Genomic DNA, 14,403 nt, shown 5'->3' with positions numbered 1-14,403 from the left:
AACATTAATATCATATTTACTAAATCTATACATTTTAGATTATCTGTTTCTATTTTCTTGGGAAATTATTACGAATCTTTATATATTATTCAATTTTTTAATAAATTGTATATTGTGTCATTCTAAAGTTATTCTTAAAAATACGCCTAGTTTGATATCATATGACGATATGTCAAAAGATTGGTATTCATTGTTCTGAGTTTTAGTTGTCTACAAAAATGTATACAGAAGAGATATAAATAGATAATTTACAATGAACCTGCAATCACTCTTTCAAGATTTTAATCCAAGGTAACTAAATTCTATAATTTTGTTAAGTGATATTCAGTAATTTATATAATTTCCGTTTTTAAGATACCATTAACTTATGTTTAATTTTAGTAAGTTTGTTGTACATACTTGCCTTCTAGTATTTACCATTCTCTTCGCCTTAAAACTAGATAATCACGTCTCCTGGTCCTTTTGGACGGTTTTCACTCCAATTTGGGTATGGAAGGTCTTAGTAATAATGGGAGCAACAGTAGGGAGCTATGTCTGGTGGAGGTATCCACATTTCAGGTAAATAATTTGATTTTAATTAAATGTAATCTAAAAATAACTAATGAAAATAACAACTTAATAAAAACAAGTTGAATGTAAAATTATGCTCATTAGAAGCCATGTTAAGAGATAAATAAGGAGATATTATATATGTCTTAAAGAAATGTTTTTTAAAAAAAGAAAGTTTCAATACTCTGCTTATTTTTTGCTTTTTTATAGCATTAGTTATAGTTAAAAATGCGAAAAAGATGGAAATTCAATTGAAGTTAAACAAAGATCTGTGCAGTTTAACTGAAGATACTGTTACTGAAAGAGCAGTAGCTTCATTGTGATCATAAAAGCTATGATTTATTAATGGATATGTATGATATAAATATTTTGTCATTATAAAGTGCATTATGTACAGTAGATTCGCTGGATCTTTGTACATTGTCATTATTCATGTAGGAAATAAACCAAAACATGTGAGCCAAATTTACATTGGTTATAAGAATTAGAAAACAACTAATATTACAATGGTAGTTTTTATACTTCTCTTATATTTTATTTATTGTATTTTGAATTTCCAATTATTGGAAACCTATAGGTTGTCCAATAACCAATGACTTGATATATAGGCAATAGATACTTTTTAGTTTATTACATAAATGAATACTCACAAATGTTTTTATATGATAAAAATATTGAAATTTGTTGCAAAAATAATATTTTCGTTTCAGGTTAGAAGGTGAAGCCTATGTACACTATAAATCGATGTTAATATCTTTAGCATTACATTTAATATTGTTAATGTTTGAACTTTTGGTTTGTGACAAACTCGAATCAGCAAGACACTTGTGGATTTTAGTATTTATTCCTTTAATTTTTATATCAATTGTTAGTATAGCTGTTTGTATTTGGGCTGTAAAACATGACAGATCATTCGAGGTAAGCTATAATTTTATTTATATTATGTCTGGACTATGTCCCAGGGTAAGAATGCTATATCAAGTTAACATTTAAAAATTGCAAATATCTGGTTTTGTATTTTTTTGCATGAATTTCATTTATATGTATCGATACCATCATTTATATGTATCGAGTTTTTAATGTATGTAGAGCCACTGACACCAGATTATTATTGTTGCATTAGATATCCAAGAAAAGTTATGTCTAGATTAAATAGTTGATTTAAACTCAAAATTCAAAAGGATTGTCAGTGACTCATTTTGTTAAATCTTAAATATTTGGTGGAGAGAGGTTTAATACTGATTTATTTACCACCAGAAAAATTCTCCTCTAGTTAACATTTTAGCTGCTAACATTTATTATAGACAAGGTAGACTTCTCTGTTGCAAAATTTACTAATTTATTGTTTGACTACAAAAAAGTTTGATAGAAACAAAACTAGCAATTTAAAGTCACACAATTTACTAAAACATTGAATACAATGTAATTTGTTCTATTTTTATATTTTAGCTTGAGTTATTCTGTGCTGTTAACGTGTTACAGTTCATATTTCTTGCCTTAAGATTAGATGGATTTATATCATGGTCCTGGGAGGTGGTATTTGTGCCTCTTTGGATTGTTATGTGTCTTTCATTGGTAAGTACAACATATAAGGTTTTTATAGCTTGTTGAAAGATTATTAGTTTTAAAATGTTTTTGCACTTACATATTGATACATACAAAGGTATATTTAGGTTATTTCTGTCAATAAATTCATATTTTACTATTTTGTTAATTCTGTTTTTCTTTGGTGCATATTTTTCATGCAATTGTATCTCACGTGAGAAAAGGAACCTTTCTAGCTACTGTGACAGTTTACAGATGTAAATAACTATGATATTCTTTTGATATTTGAGAAAAGTATTTTTTGTACTTAATTAGTAACGTAACAGGAATGGTAATCTATTATATAAAAATGAAACCTCATTTCTCTATGTCACGCCACAACTTAAGAACGGCTTTACCGATTTCATTCATCCTTTTTTTTAAGTTTTCTACTACTGTGTAGAAGGTTCTTATGGAAAGAAAATTGAACAACTTTAGAAAACGTAATGATTGTTTAAATTTCGCGCATTTGACAGTTACCATGATTCAAATGTCGAACTGGGTAGTGAAGTGGTGAGTATCCTCTCCAATCACGCGGGGGATCGGAGTTGAATTCCCTGTGGAGTAAAAATTTTTTGCTTTTTTTATTATTTTAAATATTCTAAATTATTATACAATTAATCAAATTAAAATAAAATAAAAAATATGTTAAAATTGTAAGGCAATTAGTAAAAGCTGCAAATTTATTTTACCATGCAAACTCCTTTGGATTGATGTCACTAAAACCGTGGCTATCTTCACGTCTATTCGGTTGTAGGTTGAGGTTAATTTGTTAATATTATATAAATTAAACGGTACTGAGGTCTCAAGCTGCCTGCTCCTTAGTTTCGAGTGACGGTTCTCATATTTCTGGAGCACAAGATACTGGTAAGTCACAAATGAGGGGAGTAGGCAGATTGAGACCCTGAACTCGAACGGAACCATATCCCTCTTGATAATGACTCCAAAATGGGTGCCGAAACGTCGAGTTTTCTGAACATTATAAAGATCCGTTAGCATTCTCATTCAATTGTTTAGTCTGTCATTTAACCTTTTATTTTATTTCTATTTTAGTTTACTATCCAGACATACTTTTTTTATATAACTATATATCGTTCTAAGACTGAAAAACTTAAGAATAATGTCATTGGGGTAACAGTCATCAGAGGAAAATTCGGAGGAGAGTATGTCTTGATTCCGCGTATACCAATTATTACAACAAGTCTACTATTTGATTTTAAGTATCTACAATTTCCCATGCGTTTGGCTTTTGCAGCGACGGTAAACAAATTGCAAGGCTACTAGTGCGGAATCAACTTCGCGCATGTACAATCATACGTCGCATTTTCGTGCGTTAGAAAACCGTCATCGTTGAATATTTACGCATATTGTTTATCAGAAAGCATTAAATTGATTAATTTTTTTCGTATAGGAATTTTTTTGAATATTTTTGTTTGGCTTTTTGCCAATTTTTAGTTATTGAACTTTGACACAATATTTAATTCTAAGGCGGTACAAAGTTCACCGGGCCAGCTAGTTGTATCTAATTTCAGTTTAATTTACATGTAGATCAACACATTTTTATAGAAAAAATCTTATTGAGTAGTTTGTTGTTGACCTATTTGACCCTGTTGACCTTGTTATTTCTTGAAATTGATAACGACATATTTATTTATATATATATACAAACGATTTCTGTAAATTAAGTTTAAATTTTGAAATACTCAAAGAAAAACGAGATTTGCAGTAGCTGTAAAATCATATGTTGATCAATTTCCGTGAAATTTTAGTATCAATGAAAGTTTCTGTTTTGTAAGTGTTTTGAAATATCGATATTTGCAATTAAAAGCTTTTAAATTGTCTAACATATAAAATACAGCAAAATATTTTGGTTTCAAAGAAGACTATATATAAGAAGATATAAAGAACTTTTATTATATTATAACATTCCACCGGCAAAACTGTACAATAAGACGGAAAAACAAACAGAAGATAAATTGAGATGAATGACAAAGACTTGTTTTCATACTACATTGGCAACTATTTTAAGAGAAACTATTAAGTCAAAGTGTTATATATATATATATATATATATATATATATAAAGATGAGCAAATATGCACAAAAAAATTAAGGAAATATGCACATATATATATATATATATATATATATATATATATATATATATATATATATATATATATATATATATATATATATATATATATATATATGCAAGCATTTTTAACAAAATATGCAGAAAATGTATCATTAAATGCCAACTTTTATTTTTTCTAAAATAAAACAATTAAATTTAGTACCAATAGTACTAGATTAAAAATACTACTACACTATCTAATATAAAAGGGATATATACAAAAATATTTATTAATGATACGAATGTATCACTGATGTTATTAACTTATGATGTCACTGCTATTGAAAAAACAATAAATAATTAAATGATTTTCAAAATTGTATATCGAAAATTTATGTCTTCGATATAGTACATATACTTAAATACTACTACTACTACTAAGGGTTTTCACTGTCTTCCTTCACCCAACCGTTTTCTCCAATTTTCCCTGTCATTCCAGTCTCCATCTCGCAGGGTTCTTTTCTCCATAGCCTCGTCGATTTCATCTCTGAATGACCTTCGGGGTCTTCTTCTCTTTCTTCTTCCAATCGGGCTCCATTCTGTGATTTTGTTTATCCAGCGTCCTCTGTCCGCTCTTCTGACGTGGCCGTACCAGGATAGTCTCTTCCCCTCTATATAGTCGATTATGTCTGATTGCACTCCCATTCTCTGCTTAATCTCTGCGTTTTCAATTCTGTCTCTTTTTGTAAGTCTACAGCTTCTCCTCAGGAACTTAAATACAGTACGTAAACAGAAAAGCTGCGTTCTACATCAACACATGTGATTGGAGCATATTTTAAACTATTTCGTCATCAAGTATCAATATTAAAATTTTCCACAAAGTCACCATAAAGAATTTAAACAACATTTGGTAAAAAGAAGTATCCTTTATTTTTCTGTAATACGTTTTTCAATTTTTCATTTGTTTTTTCACCGACCGAATGGTGGACGGACGAAATATGAAGGAAAGTAAAGAACAAAAAAGAAAAATGGAAGAGATATCTAAGTACAAAGCGGCCTGAAGATTATGAGGCATATAAAGAAAAAAGAAAAGAGGTTAAAATAGCTGTGAAAGCAGAAAAAGAAAGGTCATGGGAAAAGTTTGGACAAAAAATGACAAATAATTATAGAGAAAACCAAAAACTCTTCTATGGCGCATTAAAACAGCTCAGACAAAAGAAAGAACACATGATGCCGAATATAAAAGACAAGAATGGAAAGGTAATAACAGAAGAAAACCAAATAATGGAAAGATGGAGAGAACATTTCAAAGAGCTAACTCATACAGACGTAGACAACATAGTGGAGATACAAGAAATTAATGAAGAACAAAAAGTAGAACCCATAACAACAGAGGAACTAGAAAAGGCAATTGAAAGAGTTAAATTAGGCAAAGCACCAGGCAAGGATGATATCACCCCGGAAATGATAAAATTCATGGGAATAGAGGGAGTGGACAGCATGAAAGAACTAATGAATGATATCATAAAGAGAGCAGAAATACCACAGGACTGGAAGAAAGACATTATACTACCAATACACAAAAAGGGCGACAAGAGAAACTGTAATAATTACCGAGGTATTACTATATCAAGTATTCCTGGGAAGGTATTCGCAAGAATAATAGAAACAAGAATAAAAACCCAAATAGAACCAACTATGGAAGATACACAATGTGGATTCAGGAAGGACAGAAGCACGCAAGACCACATATTCACAATAAGACAAATAAGTGAGAAAGTAATCAATAAAAATAGAGAAATACATATATGCTTTATTGATCTGGAAAAGGCGTTTGACAGAATACAAAGAATGGACGTATGGAGGACATTAAAGGAAAGAGGAGTTGACAGGATAACAATTGATGTAATAAAGGATATGTACAATAATAATACAAATACGGTGAGAACCAACAACGAGGAATCCGAAGAATTTACTAGAAGTCAAGGCGTCAAACAGGGATGCGTGTTGATGAAGCAATAAAGAAAGCCAAGAGAAGAATGAGAAAACTAACATTAGGATACTGGCAAATGAAACAGACTCAACTATCAGAGCTTCTATTTGCAGACGACATGGTTTTGATAGCAGAAAACAGAGAAGACCTACAGAACAACCTTGAAATCCTAGAAGAAGAACTGTCAAACATAAATATGAAAATAAATACAGAGAAAACAAAAACAATGATAATTTCAAATAAGAGAAAGACACACGCAATACAATTAAACGGAAAACAACTAGAACAAGTGGAACATTTTAAATACCTAGGAGCAATAATTGAATCAAACGGTAAACAAGACATGGAAATAAATGAGAGAATGGGACGAACAGGAAGCTTATTTAACACTATGAAATCAACATTTTTGGGGAAAAAAGAAATACCGGAGAAGGTAAAAACGGCAGTCGTTAAATCAGTAGTTAGACCTACAATCATCTATAATAGCGAGTCATGGACATTGACTGGGAGACAAAAATCTCAAGTCAATGCTATGGAAATGAGGTTCCTGAGGAAAATAGCAAACAGAAAGAGGACAGACAAAATACGAAACGAAACAATCAGACAAAACCTAAAACTAGAACCAATAAACGAAAAAATAGTAGAGGGGCAACTAAGATGGTTCGGGCACGTGTGTAGAATGTCGAATAAAAGATTAACAAAACGAGTGTTTGAAACGAGAATGCAAGGGAAAAACAAACGAGGAAGACCAAGAGTTAGGTGGGTAGACGAAATCAGAAAAGAAGTTGAGAAGAAAGGATTGACATGGGAAAGTGCACGAAATCTAACACAAGACCGGATAGCATGGAGACAACAGTGCAAATCTTAACCCCACCAGCCTTACACCTAACGGTAGAAAGGATTAGGACTAAGTAAGTAAGTAAGTAAGTTTTCACCGACAGTGCTACTAACACTATTAGTAGATATTTCCAAGATATCAATTAAACTCACAAATTCTACTAAAGACTATTTGATTCCAACTTTAAAATAACATCTAATACACAAGCATAACTGCTCTGAATAAATGTTAGTTGTTGAGGTAGTAGTTTATTTTGCATCAACAAGAGCTTGACAATGTTCATCAGTTAACTCAGTAATTAACTGTCTAAGATCAGGAAAATGGGTACAATAAAATATATATGTATATATATATATATATATATATATATATATATATATATATATATATATAATCAATAACCCTTATACCCTAAGGTGTTGAGTATAAAAAATATAAAAATATAATTTTTTGTAAGGTTTAATCCGAACAGAAACACTGTTCATTTTCGATATGATAAAAATTTCAGTTGGGCACAAAATGATAAATTAAATAACAATTTTAAAATTTTCTATGAGCTCCACTCTCTTGGGGTACCGCAAAACAATAAAGGAAAGATATTAGGTAAAAACAACAAACTAAAGATGTGCCAGATTGGACGTGCTGACCAATCAGTTGAGAAATTCCCAGGTATAATACATTAATAAATTAAAAATAAAATTCTATTAAATTATGGGACAATGATGGTTCGGTATTTTTGCTTTCTTGCTGTGTAGGTATTCATATATAAAATATGCACTATGTGAAAGTTTTTCCAAAAATAGGAAAAAAACGTTATTTTATGCATAAAATAAGCAAAATGTGCAAATTATGATGCTTTATTACTTTTCTAGCCATTAGGATACAGAGTCTGTTTTTGTTTTAGGTTGGTGTTTTATATACAATCATTTTTGCTGCCATTTTGTTAAGAACTCCAGAAGTTAACGCTCAACAAAGAAGAAGCAGTTTTATTTCTGCTGTTGGTTATACATTTCTAGTTATTCCTATACTGGTATTTCAAGTAAGTACCTTTTAAAAATTGCGCCATAAACATAATATCGTTATAGAGAATTACTTTTACAATTTCATCCATGTGACTCATTTTGTACTTATACATAAAATGTATGCCAAACATATATTTAATACAAATAATTACATTGCACACGTACATACATATATGTATGTCGGCATATCTACAAAGTTTTGCTATAACGAATTAATTTCCTGTTAACAACCTCGCGCATGTGGTGTGTGCCAAATGTATCTGAAGAGGTGGACAGTGGCGTGATTATACTTTTTATTAACGGCACCGAACGGTTGACGCTGCGCTACTGACAGACTGGATAATTATGTCAACAAGGCGCTCGGATCGAATCGGTACGAAAATAAGGATTTGCGCTGGAGCTTCGTAATTGGCGCCTACTGTATTATATTTATCAGTACATTTATAAAATGTTAAATAGTTTATTTATATTATATTAAAATAATATAATTAATTATATGTAAAACGCTGGTGCCACCTGTTAGAAGATCTACAGACTGTTAACTGTTTTATACTCCATTCGCTTAGCTCGGGCATATTTTGACAGATTCATTGTCGGAAACGTACAACACAACAATTCCTACTTCTCAGTATTAATAGCTCAAGTATCCTACTATTGCAGACTTCTTTCTTTAAAAAAAGAAGAATTATTATAAATAGTGGAAGTGTATACTAAACCCATAAAATGTTGGGTAGTATATATTTAAAAAATATATTTTAGTTGTTATAATTTAACATAACTATTTATTATATGGTGCAGATAAATAAATATTGATTGTCGGTAATTCGCAAAGTTCTATTTTATTTACTATTTAGTTTGTTTACTATTAATATTGGCTATGAGTACATGTGCTTGGTTTTATAATAATTTCCAGCCACTTTTAGTCTGTCAAAAAGTAACTAACTTCGTAAATAAATAATTACTAAATTCATTAGACAGTTCGGACTGGGAATAGCGAATCGACTATACCGCGTTGTTACCAAGCATACGAATATAGGAGGACATTTCAAATGGGCGATTTGGTCACAGTTATTATTGTTCAAAACATTCCTGTAGAGGGCGACTGCGTAAACTCAAACCGTGGCCGTCAGCTTAAAAGCTTATTATCATGAAAGATAGAGTTAGGGGAAAGTGGGAAAGGAGTACGAAATGAATTATTTAACTTATGTATGTATCCACGCTAATAAAATTTCGATGCCATTGATTTGCAAACTGTTGAACTATTTTTGAAATTCTTTAATTCGATTTGATTGTATTTTCTTTGAAACTAGTAATTTGAATGTATTTTTTAGGTATTGTTAGCCGATAAACTAGACGACGATATTCGGTTATCGTATGTTGCGGTTGCCAGCCCCCTTTTTGTATCTTTTATCACTCTTATTTTAATGTCATTTAGTGCCAAAGGAGGAAATAAATGTAAGTATACATAAATTACAATAGTTTACTGATCGAAGTTACGCTATTCATCGATTTATCTCGTCGGTTATATTTTCTTGAGTTTCATCGATTTCTCGAACGCAATTTAGCAAGTTATTTGGTAAAAATTGTAACCGATATCTCCCATAAGTTATAATATAGGCAGTAATTTATATTTTTCTCGATCGGTATCAGAAAAAAATGTAGATCTCTTAATTTTTGTTACATACGAGGAGTGATCAAAAAATGTTACTCAGAGTAACACAGATTCAGAGCAATTTTCTAGTTTAAGTCTAATCTCGTAACATGATGTTGCTTGAAGAGGGATGGTCTCATGAGAATTAATTAATTTTGGTTGAGTGGGGCATCGAGGAATCGGAGGAGTTTTGATTGGAGGGAATTTTCTTGCATTGTCCTCGTTTCCTTGGATTTGCGCAAATGTCCTACAATTTTCCACGTAGTACCGATCAAGATTACAGTGAAAATCGTCAGTATTACCGTGGATAAATGAGGAATCTAACGATGGATTTCAATGAATTTTAACGAATGTCCACTGAATATTCAATCAAGTTTGGGAAATAACAAAAAAATCGCAAGGACTAGGATTGGTAGAAGGGATGACATTCATGTGTCTTTCGTGCAGAAATCGTAACTGAGCAACGCAAAATTAATTAATGCATTCGTCATGGTGTACTTACGTTGCCACAGCTCCGGTTTTCTTCGTTCGCACAGCTTACCTAAATTTGCCAGCGTTTGTAGGTAACGAAAATTGTTTCACCTCGTGGAAGACCTTCGTAGAACAACTTCTCTTCTTCTTCCTATGCCGTCCCCATTAACGGAGGTTGGCGACCACATTTTTAAAAGCTTCTCTGTCTTTTGCAACGTGGAATAATTCGTCTACAGTCATGTTTGTCCAGTCTCGAATATTTCGCAGCCATGACTTCCTCTTTCTACCTATTCCCTTTTTGCCATCGACTCTACCCTGCATGATGACCTGCAGAAGACTATATTTATTATTTCTTAGTATGTGTCTAAGGTATGCAGTCTTGCGTACTTTTATCGTTCTCAACAATTTTTTGTCTCGACCTATCCTTCTCAGCACTTCCTCATCGGTGACCCTGGCAGTCCATGGAATTCTCAACATTCTCCGGTATATCCAAAGTTCAAAGACTTCAATATTTTTAACTATTTGCGCTTTTAGTGTCCATGTTTCTACCCCGTACAATAGTTGCGACCAGACGTAACATTCAACAAACCTCAGTCTCAGCGCAGTATTCAGATTTTTGTCACAGAACAATTGTTTGAATTTTAAGAACGCTGCCCTTGATATTTCTATTCGTACCCGGATCTCTTGGTCTGGATCTAATTCTGTGTTGATGTAAGCTCCCAGATATTTATATTTTGTCACTCTCTCTATTTGCTGTCCACCAAGAGTTAGTTGTTCATTATTTATTGGACTCCTTGATACTATCATAAATTTGGTCTTATCTGTGTTGATGTCAAGTCCCATTTGAATGCATTCACTATTTATTGCATCTAGTAAAGTTTGTAGTTCTTCTATACTCTCAGCCATAATTACCGTGTCATCTGCAAATCTCATGGTGTTTATGATTTCTCCACCAATTCTTATTCCCTCTTTTCTTTCCCATAAGGCTTTTCTGAATATGACCTGTGAGTACACGTTGAAAAGCGTCGGAGACAAGACGCATCCTTGCCTAACCCCTCTCGCAATCGGTATATTATTTGTTTCTATATCGTTCACCTTTACTACTGCTTTCTGGTTCCAGTATATAGCCTTAATAAACTCAATGTCTTTTTTGTCTAAATTGATGTTTTTTAATTCATCTATTAACTTCATATGCTGCCCTCAGTCAAAGGCCTTCCTAAAGTCTATGAAGCATACATATGCACTCTTGTTATATTCCCGACATTTCTGCAAGAGTACCGTCAACGCAAATAATGCCTCTCTTGTACCCATGCCTCCTCTGAAGCCAAACTGAGTTTCATCTATCTGCTCCTCACATTTCTTATAAATTCGGTTTTGAACAATTTTCAAGAGAATCTTTAAAGGGTGGCACATTAGGCTTATCAATCTATAGTCATTACATGATTTGGGATTGTTGTTTTTTGGTAGAGGTAAAAATATCGATTTAAGCCATTCTTCCGGGATGTTGCTCTCTACATATATGTGGTTGAGAATTCGGGTGAGTCTCTTTATATTACCGTCATCTAAGGCTTTTAACAGTTCAACTGGAATTTGATCAGGACCCGGTGCTTTTCCTTGTTTTGCATTCTGTAGGGCATTCTTTACTTCTGAGGGTAAAATTTGTAGGTATTGTTTTTCTTCACCTATATCTTGTTCATTTTCTCTCTCGTCATGGAACAGATGGATTATATATTGTTCCCATACTTCCTTTATTTTGCTCTCTTCAGTAAGTATTTCTCCATTATTATCTCTTGTTATGAGTGTTCTTCTTTGTCTGGTGTTGCCTGTAAGTTCTTTCATTTTTTTATGTAAGTTTGAGGTGTCATGTTTGTTGCTGAGTTCTTCCAATTCCTGGCATTCTTTGTTCATCCATTCCTCCTTAGCCTTTCTGATTTCATATTTGATTTTATTCTTGATGGTTTTATATTTATTTTCATCTTTATTTTGTATTTTCTTTTTTCAGTTATTAGCTCAACTATTTCCGGTGTCATCCAGTCTTTTTTAGTGGTTTTCTCTTCTTCGCCTAGGACCTCCTTTCTCGCTTTTAGTATGGCTTTTTTATATCTGCCCATTCAACGCTTCCTTCAGTTAATTTATTTATCTCTGCGTTTAGTTGCTGTTGGCAATTGTCGTCTTTTAGGTTTTTGATGTTAATTTTGGTGGTTTTAACTTTTTTCTCCGGTTTCCTGAGTTTAATGTTGACGTTTGCTAGTAATAGATTATGATCCGTATCTGCATCTGCGCTTGGATAGGTTTTTGCACTTTGTACTCCATTACGAAACCTTTTGTTAATCGTTATAAAATCTATTTGGTTTCTGATTATATTGTTGGTGTTATCTTTTGGAGAAGTCCACGTGTATAATCTTCGTAAGGGTAGGTCGTAGTATGTATTTGTTATGACTAATTCTTTCTCCTGGCAGTACAATCACGTAGAACAACAAACACTTTGAATCGAAAAACAAATCTGAAGTTGATGTTAATTTTGCTATTCGGTGCATGTTTAGCTTTTTGATTAATATTTCTTAGCAAGAACCAAAGAAAATTCTTCATTCGTGTGCCATCTTACGAGTGGGTAAGTAAATGTCGATTTACCTACACGAGACTCTTTACTCTTCCAGTATTTTTTCATCAGTTGAAGCCGATGACTGTTCAGGGTTGTCTGCTGACGCTTCGATCTTCTTTGAACCTCCTTCGTCACCTATAATACTGTAACGAACTTAAATATTCATCCTCAAACATTGAACAGTTTTGGTAAAAGTTTTTCTTAATTTGAACAAAAATTGGACACAAATACCTTATAAAAACAGCTGTAACTTTGCGAAATTTTAGAAAAAAGCACTGGAACATGGCATTGATACTCATCACATATTTATAGACTACAAATCAGCCTACGACTCTGTAAATAGAAGGGAAATGTTCAAAGCAATGGAAGAGCTAGGAATACCAGATCAGTTGGTAAATTTAACAAAACTAAATACCAAGGAGCATCAACAATGTTTCTCAGTACTTTGTTTTGAAATCTCTGGATAATATGTATATTACTAGCTTTGGTACAGCCCCAGAGTAGGCACCCATATACCCATACTGGCCTCAGTACTTGCTTGTAGATGGATAATTTATTATGAATTGATAATGTTGAATTTTTTCCAATCAGCCAATACAATTTCTTATATCTAATATCAAGCTCCCCTCTTTTCTTTTTGACATGGACTTTCCAGCGCAACTTCGCGTCTAGGGTGATGCCCAAGTATTTTGCTGATGTTGCATAAGGAATTCGGGTATCATTTATTCTAACTGGCAAATTTTCTATTTTTTTATTTGTAAAGTTAACGTGTGCAGATTTAGTCTCATTTAATTTTATTCGCCATTTTCTGGTCCAGTTATGTATTTTATTTACTGATAGTTACAGCTTATCAGTCGCTTCTTCACTAGTGTCTCCTATCGCCAGTATGGCTGTATCATCCGCGAAGGTGGCAATAGTATTTTGATCTAGCTCTGGAATGTCACACGTATACAATAGGTACAGGACCGGACCTAAGACACTCCCTTGTGGCACGCCAGCTTTGATCTCCCTTAAGTCGGTGTAAACTTCTTCTTGTTTTACTCTAAAATATCTATTCGCAATGTATGATTTCAAGATTTCTGAATACTGTTTAGGCATGAACGTTCTTAGTTTATAGTTTAAACCGTCATGCCAGACTTTATCAAACGCATGTGCTACATCCAAGAAGATTGTAGAGCAGACTTTATTTTCTTCTAATGTTTTTCTATTATGTTCGTTATTCTGTGAACTTGATCTATAGTGGAATGTTGATTTCTGAAACCAAATAGATGATTTGGTATGTATAAGATTTTTTCTTTCTATTATTGGTTTTAATCTTTTCAATAGAAGTTTTTCAAATTTTAACTATGAGTGATACAGTGATTAAAAAAGAGTTTAATCCAATATTGTCTAATAAAAAAACTGACTGGGAGAGCTTCAAAATAAACCTAGAACACAAAATTAATCTTGCTGTGCCATTGAGAAACACGAGGCAACTTGATGACGAATTAGAAGTCTTTATAAAAAATATCCAACAGGCAGCTTGGGAAAATACTCCCACAATAACTTCTAGAACAAAAGGGAACAACTATCCAAAAGAAATCCGAGAACTCATAGTAGAAAAAGGAAGTTAAGGA

At 32.4% G+C, this 14,403-nt stretch overlaps 1 protein-coding gene across 2 annotated transcripts in view; it reads left to right on the top strand.

The window, feature by feature from the left end:
- The first annotated feature begins 180 nt into the window (after nucleotides 1-180).
- LOC140436378 (transmembrane protein 185B) overlaps nucleotides 181-14,403 on the top strand; it is a 28,424-nt gene continuing 14,201 nt past the window's right edge. The window contains exons 1-6 of one of the 2 annotated variants that reach the window (XM_072525128.1): nucleotides 181-291; nucleotides 382-558; nucleotides 1,260-1,467; nucleotides 1,999-2,124; nucleotides 7,946-8,080; nucleotides 9,395-9,518. In XM_072525128.1, the coding sequence (XP_072381229.1) occupies nucleotides 254-291; nucleotides 382-558; nucleotides 1,260-1,467; nucleotides 1,999-2,124; nucleotides 7,946-8,080; nucleotides 9,395-9,518 (808 nt within the window). In that variant the 5' untranslated portion in view covers nucleotides 181-253. The remainder of the gene's footprint in view (nucleotides 292-381; nucleotides 559-1,259; nucleotides 1,468-1,998; nucleotides 2,125-7,945; nucleotides 8,081-9,394; nucleotides 9,519-14,403) is intronic. The other variant, XM_072525129.1, reaches the window with a different exon arrangement.

This window comes from Diabrotica undecimpunctata, chromosome 3, assembly GCF_040954645.1.
Source record: "Diabrotica undecimpunctata isolate CICGRU chromosome 3, icDiaUnde3, whole genome shotgun sequence".
Classification (NCBI taxonomy): Eukaryota; Metazoa; Arthropoda; class Insecta; order Coleoptera; family Chrysomelidae; genus Diabrotica; species Diabrotica undecimpunctata.
The sequence above is the reverse complement of the archived record's forward strand: the minus strand, read 5'-3'. Positions and strand labels throughout refer to the sequence as shown.